Here is a 12,920-nt window from a genome sequence, read left to right as displayed (position 1 = left end):
GAGGCATGTAGGTAGGAATAGCGGTCAGTAGGTTTCCGGTATAGGGTGGTGTTGATGTGACCATCGTTTATTAGCACTGTAGTGTCCAGGAAATGGATCTCATGTGTGGACTGGACCAGGCTGAGGTTGATGGTGGGATGGAAATTGTTGAAATCATGGTGGAATTCCTCAAGGGCTTCTTTTCCATGGGTCCAGATGATGAAGATGTCATCAATATAGCGCAAGTAAAGTAGGGGCGTTAGGGGGCGAGAGCTGAGGAAGCGTTGTTCTAAATCAGCCATAAAAATGTTGGCATTACTGTGGGGCCATGCGGGTACCCATAGCAGTGCCGCTGATCTGAAGGTATACATTGTCCCCAAATGTAAAATAGTTATGGGTAAGGACAAAGTCACAAAGTTCAGCCACCAGGTTAGCCGTGACATTATCGGGGATAGTGTTCTTGATGGCTTGTAGTCCATCTTTGTGTGGAATGTTGGTGTAGAGGGCTTCTACATCCATAGTGGCCAGGATGGTGTTATCAGGAAGATCACCAATGGATTGTAGTTTCCTCAGGAAGTCAGTGGTGTCTCGAAGGTAGCTGGGAGTGCTGGTAGCGTAGGGCCTGAGGAGTGAGTCTACATAGCCGGACAATCCTGCTGTCAGGGTGCCAATGCCTGAGATGATGGGGCGTCCAGGATTTCCAGGTTTATGGATCTTGGGTAGTAGATAGAATATCCCAGGTCGGGGTTCCAGGGGTGTGTCTGTGCGGATTTGATCTTGCGCTTTTTCAGGAAGTTTCTTTCTAAACTACTACAGGCTACAAGGGGCCACAGCAATGGTCCCCTCAACCCACCCAGCAATATTGTTAACCTATCCAACTATACTCTCAGCCCAGCAGAAGCAGCTGTCCTATCTCGGGGTCTCTCCTTCTGCCCCTCGAACATGATACAGTTCTGTGGTGACCTAGAATCCTATTTTCGACGTCTCCGACTCAAGGAATATTTCCAAGATACCTCTGAACAACATAATGTTCTCCATTATATGAACAACATATAATCTCTGTGTGTATATAATGTCTTCTGCAGTTTCCACGATATGCTATGCATCCGATGAAGTGAGCTGTAGCTCACGAAAGCTCATGCTCAAATAAACTGGTTAGTCTCTAAGGTGCCACAAGTACTCCTTAAATTATTTTAATCACTTGGAGTTTCACCACTAGGTGGAGCTTTATCTTCAGCTATTTGAAACTGCTTGAGATAGGCATGCAATTAACTGTGTTTGGAAATTGGCCATGGCACAGACTGTAATACCTCTTATGAAAAAATGGCGTAGAGTTTTTAATGATTGTGAGAAATTAGGATTTTGCATTATTTTTATCCAAAAGATGGTGTCTCCCAGCAGTACAGTGGCTCCTAGCATCTTGCTGGGTCACTCACTCAATGCTGACTCGGATGGGAGACTGTCACCTATTTAGTTACCAACTATTTAATCCCTATCGCTGTGTGTTACATATTGTTTTCTTTGGAAGTCTCCTATCCAGGGGCTAACAAGGCCTGACCCTGTTTAATTTTTGAGGTTTGATAACAGAACAGCCCAACACAGTATGTTGAGATAATCTAAAAGTAACATGTATCTTGTTAATGATTCATTATGTTTCTTAGATTTAATCAGATGGACAAAAATGAGCCACGTTTCAGCTGTGATTTCCTTTGAGAGCTTAATGCTATAAACACAAGGCTGGTAAAACAGGAATTGAATTTTTTAAATCCTGGTTCTCGTACGTTTCCACAGGTGACAGATGAGCCATTGGAATCACTGGATCGTTCAGTCCTGGCTATGATCTCAGGGCAGAGCACTGCAGATAAACTGTACAACATTTGGATTCGTCTTCAGAGCCATGTCAATATTGTGTTCGACAGTGACATGGACAAACTAATGACAGAAAAATATCCTGGTATCCGTCAGGTGAGAGTCAAGGGAGTCTCGAACAGACTTCACTAGACTTTGTGTGGTAAGAGATAGCTATAGAGAGAAGCACGAAGGGAATAAGTATGAAAAGTGAAGTAGTTGTGTTTAATTTGTAGGCATTTCCATGGACCTCATCACTATAGTATCTAGTGAGTTTGAATGGCTTGTTGGATACTTTGATACAGTATATTTGTAACATCTGCACTTTTTTGTTTTATCATTCTTTTAATTTCCACTTTCAAAGATACTGGAGAAAAAGGAAGGACTGTTCCGCAAGCACATGATGGGAAAACGTGTGGATTACGCTGCTCGGTCAGTCATCTGCCCTGACATGTATATTGCTACCAATGAGATTGGTATTCCTATGGTAAGGAAAAATAAAGTATTAGGTATGTTAGGACAAGCCTGTAGGTGGGATTGCAGTGTAGCATATTTGACAATGAAGTTACCAATTTTAAATTTGTATATTCACTGACTGATCCAGTCTCTTACCCCACAGTCCCTGATTCTCACAGTATCTCCCATTATCCTGCAAAGCAGATTCCCCTTACATGTAATCTGATTGTTACATCTGTGTTAATAAAAAGATACAAAGAGTCCTGTGGCACTTTATAGACTAACAGATGTATTGGAGCATGAGTTTTCGTGGGTGAATACCCACTTTGTCAGATGCACGTCTGCTAATTACTGACATGCATCCGACAAAGTGGGTATTCACCCATGAAAGCTCATGCTTCAGTACGTCTGTTAGTCTATAAGGTGCCACAGGACTCTTAGTCTGGATCTGTAAAAGCAGCAAACAGGGCTACGCCTTAGAAAATAAAAAGATAGTTGAAGACCAGAAAATTTGCCAGTTGTTATACTAAATATTGCCTCTGGGAAAGAGATTGGAAGGAGGAAGGTCTGAATTGGGTCATCAGAGCTTGACAACCACTGAACGTTTTAAGTAGAGCTCGGCTCCCATTTTCGTATCCCTGGTCTTTGCATGTTGCATTTTGTAACATCGCAGCAGCCTGTGCCAAGCTTTAGGTAAAGGTAGTGTGATGAGTCACTGGTGCAAAGCTGCCTTAATTCCTTCCCTAGTGACTTGCAGTTTCCTCCCAGAAGAGAGAACTACACTGAAGGGAAGCTCTTGCTGGCACTTCTAAAGACCTGAAAATTCTGCTAATTACTGTGGCTGGAATTCTCAGCCTGTGCAACAAGGTCTATAGGGAAGGGTGTTACTGTGATTTGTTTAAAAAAAAAAATTTTTTTTTACTTCAATCACATTTCCCTTGCTCCAGCTTGTGGAGTTTAATTAGCTTAGAGACTTGGGCTGTTCTCATAACATCTTTTCCATTTCGCTGTCTAAGACTCATAGATCTGTGACTGATGTATTTTTTTTCTTTTGTCATCAGCTGTTTGCTTTTGGAAAATCATGATTTCTGTTCGTGTGTGTGTGTATGTGTTTATATAGTTAATGGATTTTTCTACTTGTCTTCAGGGGGAAAACAGAGAAGGAACAAATTTTCCCATTTATCGTAGTGAAACCACAAAGAAGGAACAGAAATATATTTGTTAGAAGTGAAAATTCTTTAATATGGCAATTATCGCAGTTTTGGGGTAATTGCACCTGCATACCACCTTTGGGGCCCTCTCTAGGGGCACCCAGTCAGGACTTCAGACCTTCAGCTGTCACCTGATTGGGGGCAGGGAACTGTGTGCCCACTGCCTTCTGAACAGTGTTTTTAAGGCTGCACAGTGCCCTTAAATATCTTAAATAAAGATATCCCCAGCAAGTCAGTCTGCCTAAAGGCCAACTCCTATGTGTTGCTTTCTCTCTCTGGGCTATGAACAGTGTATTGCCAGCACATACAAGTTACCACACAACTGTGACTCAGCAGAGTACATTTATTCTTAACAGAGGAAAGCACATAGATGTATAACAATAAATATATATTTAAAAAAGCCTACAATGTTTCCTACACACATTCACCAGAAATCTCCCATATTTCACGTGGGGGGTCTGGTAGGCCCATACCCCTTCCAGCACTGCAGCAAGAGGCAGAGCCTTTCCTTGGACAGAAGGTCCTGTCCATTTGCTGAAAGGAAGACCACAAGTCAGTTCAGGCTCATCCTTTTATACCAGAAGCCCTGTATTTATTTTCCTAGTCTCTGGGAAACCCAGCTTGACCTAGTATAAGCAAACTAACCAAGAGGTGGTGCTTCTCCGGACTTGTTTGCTATCACAGGGTTAATCAGTCTCCCGTGGTTTTAATTCCAGCACAGAGTTATAATAACTCTTCCCCATGGAGAAGAACACAACGCTATATAAGCTATTTATAAATTAAATACAGTGGTTCCCAAAGATACTGCATGGGGTTGTAGGTTGTCACTGTGATATTTCTGGATTTCATTTTTTGTCTTAGTTTGCATTCATGTGTGGTTCTAGAGTTGTCATTCTGAGTCGCTAGTACCATTTTTAAACCTAAATCCAGCACCCAATTATTTTGTTTTTCACTGACTGATATGTGGCTGGGAAAAAATGACTTAGTTTGATTTATTTACTAGAGCTAAAAGAAGATTATAAATAAATGGTTAATTTGGAAGGCTACTGATACTTGTAAAAATATTTCCTGATATAAGGAGATTTAAACAAAACTTAGATAAAAAGTCATATGTTGGATCTGTCCTCATGCATTTTGGTAAATCAAAGGTTGTATATCATAGATTGCAAGGAGATGGTAGCAGTATTTTGGGGCCTGAAGAGGGTGTGCGGATTATAATGTGGGTTAGGATGCAGATAGGAGAAATGGCTGGGGTGCTCCTCATCTTTCTTCCAAGTGCTCAGCACCTTTTGGAAATAAAAACTCGGCTGTCTGTCGACTGGCTGCTGTTCAGCAGTACCTTGTTCATTGATCATTGTGCCTGTTTTTCTTCCCGGTTAGGTATTTGCTACCAAATTGACTTACCCTCAGCCAGTAACTCCGTGGAATGTCAAAGAACTGAGGCAGGCTGTCGTAAATGGTCCAAATGTTCACCCTGGTGCCTCCATGGTCGTTAATGAAGACGGGTCACGTACGGTGTTGAGTGCAACCAGCCAGACCCAGAGGGAAGCCATAGCTAAGCAGCTCCTCACTCCTTCCACTGGAGTCCCAAAACCAGGAATGAAAATTGTGAGTACTGTGCAAACCCAACCCAGTAGGGTAAAGAGTTTTTTGGAGGTGGGGGCTGTTGAAGCCGGTTACAAAGTGAAGCTGGGACAATGTTCCAGGTACCTCACCTTTTCATCTGGTGGCTTGAGAAGCTCATGTGGATGTCTGAGGAGAAATGAACAACTTCTAGGTTCAGGGAATTTTTCCTTCCTGCATTTCACTTGAATTCTTGGTGTTTGCATATGACTTCCCAATCCTGTAAAGGTAACGAATGCTGCTTCTCTTGGAGGTCTGGGTGGATTTAGCTAGCGAGATACATTTTCTTTTAGTCCTGAAACTCTGTGGTTTTTTTTTCATCCTTTTCTTTGTTATACTTTAATATTAAATGTCAAGGTACCATGCTGACAATCCTGACAACTGTAGTTCTGCATACCCATAAAATAGATATAGCACAAGCAGCAATAGTGCAGTAGTCTTCTCTTGTTCTGTTGATATGACTCAGCTTGTGACCTCGAAAGACCACCTCTAGTGGTAAGAGGGGAATTCAGCCTCCTGGCACTTCAAACCATGTCCTGTGCTGAGACTGCCATCAGAGTAGCAACTGAGAGGAAGCATGGCCTTGTTAAGACACAAATTTGAAAGTCTGATTTCAGTGGCAAGCTCCTTCAGACTTTGAGGTAGGGTGAATCATGTCCCCTTTGTCCCTTAGTATCCCCATCTGTAAAATGGGGATAACACTTAACAAGGTAGTTTGAAAGGATACGTTAACTTAATGTTTGAGAGATGCTTTGAGGAAGCTGTTTCGTTGCTCCAGCGTCACTGTCCTAGTGACCAAAGCTGGACAGCATGTCTGTCTTCCATGGTTTTTCCATAGATAGTAAGTCTTCATTTTAGACTGTCCTAAATGTGCATATATTGTTTCCAGCTCTTTGTGGGTGAGTTGTGCACCTCTTTATGCTCAGCTGAGTGTAAAGGGAGGAGGGAAGAACAAAAGTAGGGAGCTCAATCCTTGAGGGGGCCATTTAGGGATCTGGAGCAAAAAAAATTGGGGATTGATCCTGCTTTGAGCAGGGGGTTGGACTAGATGATCTCCTGAGGTCCCTTCCAACTCTGATATTCTATGATTGGATATCTTGTTTTGTCAGGAAAATGAGTTGCTTCTATGGTTGGAAGAACAGAAGTACTTGTGGTACCTTAGACTAACAAATTTATTTGAGCATAAGCTTTTGTGGGCTACAGCTCACTTCATCGGATGCATAGAATGGAACATATAGTAAGAAGATATAGACACACATACAGAGAACAGACTATTCTATGGTTAGGTCTCCATTTCAGCTGAGAGATGTGATTCCCAGCTCCTGTAGACCTGCAGTGTAACCAGGGTAGCACAGGTGGCAGCTCAGGCTAGGCACCCAAGTAAGTACCCACCTAGACCACTGGGTATGCACTCCGGTAGCTAGCTCAATCCACTACCCTTGCTACACTGCAATTTTTAGCAGAGCTAGTTCAGGCCAGGCAGCAGTGGTATGATATAGACAGTGTTGTCTAGCTGTTAGAGTCCAAAACTGGGCCTCTTGTCTTCGAATCTCAGCTCTGCTGCTCACTGTCCGATCTTATCTAAGTCACTTGGCTTCACTATGCCACAGTTCAACCCATGTGTAAAATTCATATAATATTTCCCTACCTCACAACTGCTGAGGCTTAGTGTTAACAAAGGATAGTTACCTACTTGGATGAAAAATGTTGTACAAGTGGTGAATGTTTTTATTTTGATACCTTTTACTTCTACCGACATGTTTTTGACAGAGGTTGCTGTGCTGATAAGATAGTATTTAATACTTAGCATTTCAGTGGGTCCAGTTAGCTCAAAGACCTTCATAGACCTAAAATAAATCTTCACCATGTTGTTACGAAGTAGGGTGAATAAAAACCTGATTTAAAAAAAATCAGATATCAGATTTCTTTAATTTAAATCAAATACAGTTTTTCTTTTTAAAAATAAACCTGTTTAAAATTAAATATGAAACTGGCAGCCTAAAAATCTAAGCTTACTATGAAAATCAATTTAAATATTTTTTTTAAATGCTGCTTCATTGAAATAAATTAAAAATGCTGCATACATGAGTTCTCAAATTTGAATGAGTTAAAGGGTACTGCTTTTTAAAATATATATAAAACCATAGGGAAAACATCTTTATCTTCAACTCAAGCTTTATAAATATATCATAATGTCTTGTATTGCATTATTTTCAATCTTTACAGTGGAGCAAATGCTGACTTCATATTCAGTACTTTTGATTTCAGCGTAGCGAGCCAAGTGCAGAGAGAATATTTCCTTCATTCTAGTTCATTCAAAGTTGAGAAACAGCTTGGGAGTTGAGAACCTGGTTTTATCATGTTCAGGAGGTAGCTGCCTTAGCACCTGGCTCCCATTCCCCAGCTACTCTGCTTTTCCCTTGATCACCTTTTTCTTTACAGGGGCTATGTCATGAACAGAGTGTGACTGGCCGTGATCCCTACTACCGTTCTCAGGGGACAGACCAACCTGTTATAACGCCATCTGAAACATTAGGCAGCTGAGTACATTTGAAAAATCTGGCCCATGGTGACCGGGAACAAATCCATCAATTTCCTAGCTGCAGTTAATACTACTTTTGTTTGTTAAATCGGTTTTAAATGCCAAATATGTTTTGATAAAATTTTTTCTTATGTATCCAGCACATTTAAGTTAGCTTATTTAAGTAAAAATAATTTTAAATGAATTTAAAATTAAGAATCTGAATAAATGTATGCTAAACTATATAATTGCTTAAATACATTTTGTGGGGGTATAATGTGCTAACTAGGAGGATACAAAGAAGCACTAAATTCAGTGTAGAGGCTACATTTGGATGCAACATGTTTGGTTGGTATAACCATTACATGAGAATGAACCTTTCTTTCTGAAAATAACTGAAAGGTACAAATTCAAAATAAGAGATCCTGTTTGCTGGATTAAATAATGATTAAATCACCAATTTTAAAGCACCTTTTGATTTAAATCTTTCCATCCTGCTGTGAAGTCTTAGTATTATCCCCGTTTTCGAGGTAGGAAAGCTGGGGCACAAAGAGATAATAAGCCTCGTCAGAGGAGGGTCACTTTCAGAGCAGGAATTAGTGCTCAGGAATTCTTAGCTCCCAACCCAAAGCACCGCTCTCTACATTTCAGGTTACTGTTACATAAATGTGATGTTTGAGCTGTTGCCTCTGATGTCCATCTCACCTCTGATATGCAATCCTGTAACTGATGTTCCTGCCCTTTTCAGAAGAAAACTTGCAAAAGGAGCAGCTGTTAGCACCTATATTGAAATGGGAGACAAATATTTGAACAGGATACATCATATCTGCCAGTATTTCTAGGAAATGGCTTTCATGCCTGAGTATCTAAACCAGCATTTTCTTTGATCCCTCAGATTTTACCTTGGGCATGCTTTGAAATTGGCTCTTTTCTGCTGTGTTGAAAGTGGCAAAAGAACACCTGTGAATTCGGGCCTGAAACTTAAGCTTTTTCTCAACGTTAGCTGAATAGCTTATTCGACTGAAGCTATGAAAGACTGAAACCCGGATCACCACATTTATATTAGAAAGTCTTCTATCCTAAATAGAGTTGGGGACTCTCAGAATACCACTGTTTGGGAACTTGTGTTATAGAATGGCTTTCTTAATTCATGAAAGTCCTTAAGATTCTAAGAGCTCGTATAATGTTCTTGAACGTAGAGGTATTTTTAAAACAGAAGCAAGATAGATTGTTGCAAATACGAAGAGCAGTACCTTTGCCACATAGACAGTAATATCCACCTCCACCAGCCTTTGGGCCAAGTTGTAGATCTTCAAGAAATCTCGAGCTGAATCCTAAGCAGTGATGCAAAGTGATGCTGCTACTACCACTGGCTAGTCTGGCTGACCTAAAAGCAGATGGGAATACACTCAGGTCAGATGTACAACTGTCCGTGTATCTCCTCCTTCATGATGGATGCTTACATTTTCTTCTGGTGTCATATTTGGTTGTTTTGTGTAGTATAACCTGGTGCATAGCATTAGGCTTGGGTGGTGGCTCTTGTACCAGGGGAACCGAGTTCAATTTCCTGGGCTGCCGCAGACTCCCTGTGAGACCTGGGGCAAGTGACATAGTTAAGTCTGCAAGTCTTTCATGGAAGTCACGGATTCCGTGACTTGCCAGGACCTCCGTGACAGCTGCAGCAGCTGGTGCGGCTGACCCCAGGGCTGCCCGAGCAGCTGGGGTGGCACCGGGGCCAGCTGCTGCTCTGGCGGCCCCAGGCAGCTGGTCCCAGGTGCTGCCCTGGAGCAACGGTCCAGGAGCAGCAACAGCAGCATGCCTGGCCCCCCTCCGCCCCCAGCCCCAACAGTAGCAGCGGCGGCAGGTCCCCCAGAGGAGCGGCAGCAGGTTGCTGGGACGTCCCCCCTCCCCCAGCACCTAAGATTTAGTTAGGGATATTTTTAGTAAAAGTCACAGACAGGTCACTGGCCCTGACATTTTGTTTATTGCCCTTGACCTGGCTGTGACTTTTACTAAAAACACCCATCACTAAATCGTAGCCTTAGACATAGTGTGTCTGTACTTAAGCTTCCCCCTGTAAAAGGGAGAGAATAGCACTGCTCTACCTCACAGGGGTGTTGTGAGGAAAAATGTGTTCAAGACTGTGAGGTGCTCAGATATGACAGTAAAGGGGGCCATATAAATACCATAGATTGTATAGAATATGGTCAGTTCTGACTGAACTAAAATACTCTAGAAATGTCTTTAAATAGTGAACCACTGGAAGACTGGCAGACAATTACAGCTCCCTTACATCTCCACCCAGATCTATAAATAAACTTTCTCTCCTGTTGCATGCACTTTTGGAGGTAGGTGAGGGCTAACCTTGATGTGAACTTCTTGTCTCATCCAAAACAAATACCACAGTGAAGGCTTTTTTGTAAGGCTTCTGTAGGATTTATTCAGTGAACAGAAGCAGGAGAGCTGCCTGTTTTGGGCTAGAAAGGGCAGTGCTCAATCGTTTGTGGTTTGGCAACAGTTATGAACATTTGAGGCATTTCCATGGTGTGCTCCAGGGGAGGACAATAATGAATACACTTTACATTACAGCAATATCTGCACTTTTATAAACCTGAAATTATATAACATCAGTGGCTGTCGGAACGTCCAGTCTAACTTTCCACAGAGAAGGGTAGGAAAAAAACAACCCAGCACGCTTAATGGGCCTGTGACATAAAGTGGTACTTAGAGCACTTGCCAAATATTCACGTGGATCCACTGAGTCAGAGTTGAAGTATCTTCTTGGAAACTTTTGGTTATTCTGGCCATTGAATCATCTCTGAGGGCTGGGGAATTCCAGCGATCATAGATTCCCTCTCTCTAAGGACTGTTGGAGTCATGTTACTTAACATTTCCTATTCTTTTTGTTTTTAGATTGTAAGTGACCTGCAAAGCAAACATTAAAATTGAGTTCACTACTAAAATATGTGCTGAATGCATCCCCTAACCAGACTGTGGAGAGCACTCCACACAGAAAGATGCCAAGCTCAGCCTCTTAAAGAGATTTATTTGTTTGCCTGGAAAGTTTGCTGCAACTGCTCAGGCTGTGGATGCCTTAGAATAAAATACTAAACAAATGCTAAGTGTTTTATGTGCTTAAAGCATTTGTACAAACAATTTAAGTAATCACAATAGCACTGCAAAGTAGTTAAGTATTCTAGCACCTGTTCTATTGAAAGGGAAACTGAGGTACAGTGAGGTGAGGTGTTGTGGTACAGATCAAATGGCAAGCTGGTGTCAAAACTGAAATTAGAATTCAGGAGTCCCTGGGCTCTGGTCCTGTGCTCCATCCACTTGACCATGCTGTCTTATTCTAGGATGTCTGATATTGGAATTACAGTACTCCCTCTTATTATTGAACCAATTCAGAGGGAACCAGGTAAATTATTTTTTTTCCTCCCCTCACATGGCAGATTTTTAAAGGTTTCCTTTTTAGTATTCTGCTAAAGTCTTCGATAAACCATACTGTGAAGGGAGAGGAGGGATTGCATCTTACCTGGAATGCTGAACTGGAATGCCAGATAACATGGGGAACTAATTCTGGTTTCTGTAGAGTCTTGGAATGTGGTCTAGTGGGGAACAGAGTGGTTGAGGGGGTAAGTGTACTGGACCTGATACCCTTACAAAGGAGGTCCACAGAATGAAAATGCTAGAGGAAAAACTGCTTTAGACTGTGCACGTGGGTTTAAAATTGTCTTTCTGATGAGAGACTGGTATGCTTTATAAACAGATGAACTGTATTAAATCTCTCTCATAGGTATGCCGCCATGTTAAAAATGGAGATGTCCTCTTACTGAACCGTCAGCCCACCCTTCACAGACCCTCCATCCAAGCCCATCGGGCCAGAATCCTGCCAGGAGAAAAGGTGCTGAGGCTTCACTATGCCAACTGCAAAGCCTACAATGCTGATTTTGATGGTGATGAAATGAATGCTCATTTTCCTCAGAGCGAGCTGGGCCGGGCAGAAGCCTACATGTTAGCCTGCACCGATGAACAGTATCTTGTTCCTAAGGTAAATAAAACCATCTCTGTGAAAGACAATAAATAAATAGTTTACATCTCTATAAACCTCTTCCTTCCTCAGAGTACTCCTTTGGGTTGTTTGTTTTGTTCAGTGGTAACTTTGCTTCATAATGTGTTCTTGGGATGGCAAAGGTGGCTAGTAACTATACTCCATTGTTAGATCTTGGTGGTCATAGCCTTAAGAATGAAAATTACGAACACAGGCTCAAATTGTGCATGTGATGGGGATTTTGTGGGGAAACCTGGACACCTAATCCTGGGGTTTGACACCTACATGCTGTGGTGACAGGGTGCTTAAAATACTCTTGATTGATCCTCCTCCTACTTTTAACTCTTCTAGTGCCTGATTGCTGGTATTGTCCCCTGTGTCTGAGCCCCTGAAATACCATTCATACCTTCCAGTTCTGACTCTCCACTCATCCTCCATAACATGTTTCTCACTCAGCCACCTGATCTTCCTGATCCCAAGGGGACTGGGAGAAAGTGAACTTAGAAGTCGGTGTGAGGGTGGTAGAATATCTCATTATTCCGAACAGAATTAAAGAAGTGGTTGGGGGAAGTGGTTGTCCTTTTTAAATGAGTTTGGGGCCTGCTATGTCTCTTAAATCTCAATGTTTAGGAGATATTTAGTATAGAGAGAGGAGCTGTTACCATAAAGAACTACTCACACCAGGACTATTGTGCTTTTATACACCCATAATGGAGCTAATTTTGGAAGATATTAATATGTGATTCCCACCTCACGTACTCTTTGTATATGTCTCTTAGGATGGCAAGCCACTGGCAGGTTTGATCCAGGATCATATGATCTCTGGTGCCAGCATGACGATCCGGGGTTGCTTTTTCACAAGAGAACAGTACATGGAGCTGATATATCGAGGACTGACAGACAAAAAGGGAAGAGTGAAAATCCTTGCACCTGCCATTATGAAACCACAGCGGTTATGGACAGGAAAACAGGTAGCTGAAAAGTTAAGACTGTTAAAACAGACTGTTCAGAACTAAGCAAAGCATTATAATTAAAACCAGGATAAGCTATCGTGACTGAGAAGCATAGTCCCAGTAGGTCGGCAACACTGCACATCTTCATGTGTATTCTTCCTGGAGTTGTACAGTTTTGTGTCCTTTAAAATAATATTATAGGAATAGCACTTTATCACTTACTCTGGGCAGTGTTTCAACAGAATTGTGGCATGATTTACAGTGTATGAGCTGAAGGA

The 12,920-nt window shown here is 41.9% G+C and overlaps 1 protein-coding gene across 1 annotated transcript in view; it reads left to right on the top strand.

Annotated features, from left to right (window-relative positions):
• Window positions 1–12,920, top strand: part of POLR1A (RNA polymerase I subunit A) — a 58,725-nt gene that overhangs the window by 12,925 nt on the left and 32,880 nt on the right. The window contains exons 10-14 of the mRNA XM_074951872.1: window positions 1,771–1,944; window positions 2,192–2,314; window positions 4,875–5,102; window positions 11,435–11,689; window positions 12,469–12,660. Of these exons, the coding sequence (XP_074807973.1) occupies window positions 1,771–1,944; window positions 2,192–2,314; window positions 4,875–5,102; window positions 11,435–11,689; window positions 12,469–12,660 (972 nt within the window). The remainder of the gene's footprint in view (window positions 1–1,770; window positions 1,945–2,191; window positions 2,315–4,874; window positions 5,103–11,434; window positions 11,690–12,468; window positions 12,661–12,920) is intronic.

This window comes from Natator depressus, chromosome 4, assembly GCF_965152275.1.
Source record: "Natator depressus isolate rNatDep1 chromosome 4, rNatDep2.hap1, whole genome shotgun sequence".
NCBI lineage: Eukaryota > Metazoa > Chordata > Testudines > Cheloniidae > Natator > Natator depressus.
The sequence above is the reverse complement of the archived record's forward strand: the minus strand, read 5'-3'. Positions and strand labels throughout refer to the sequence as shown.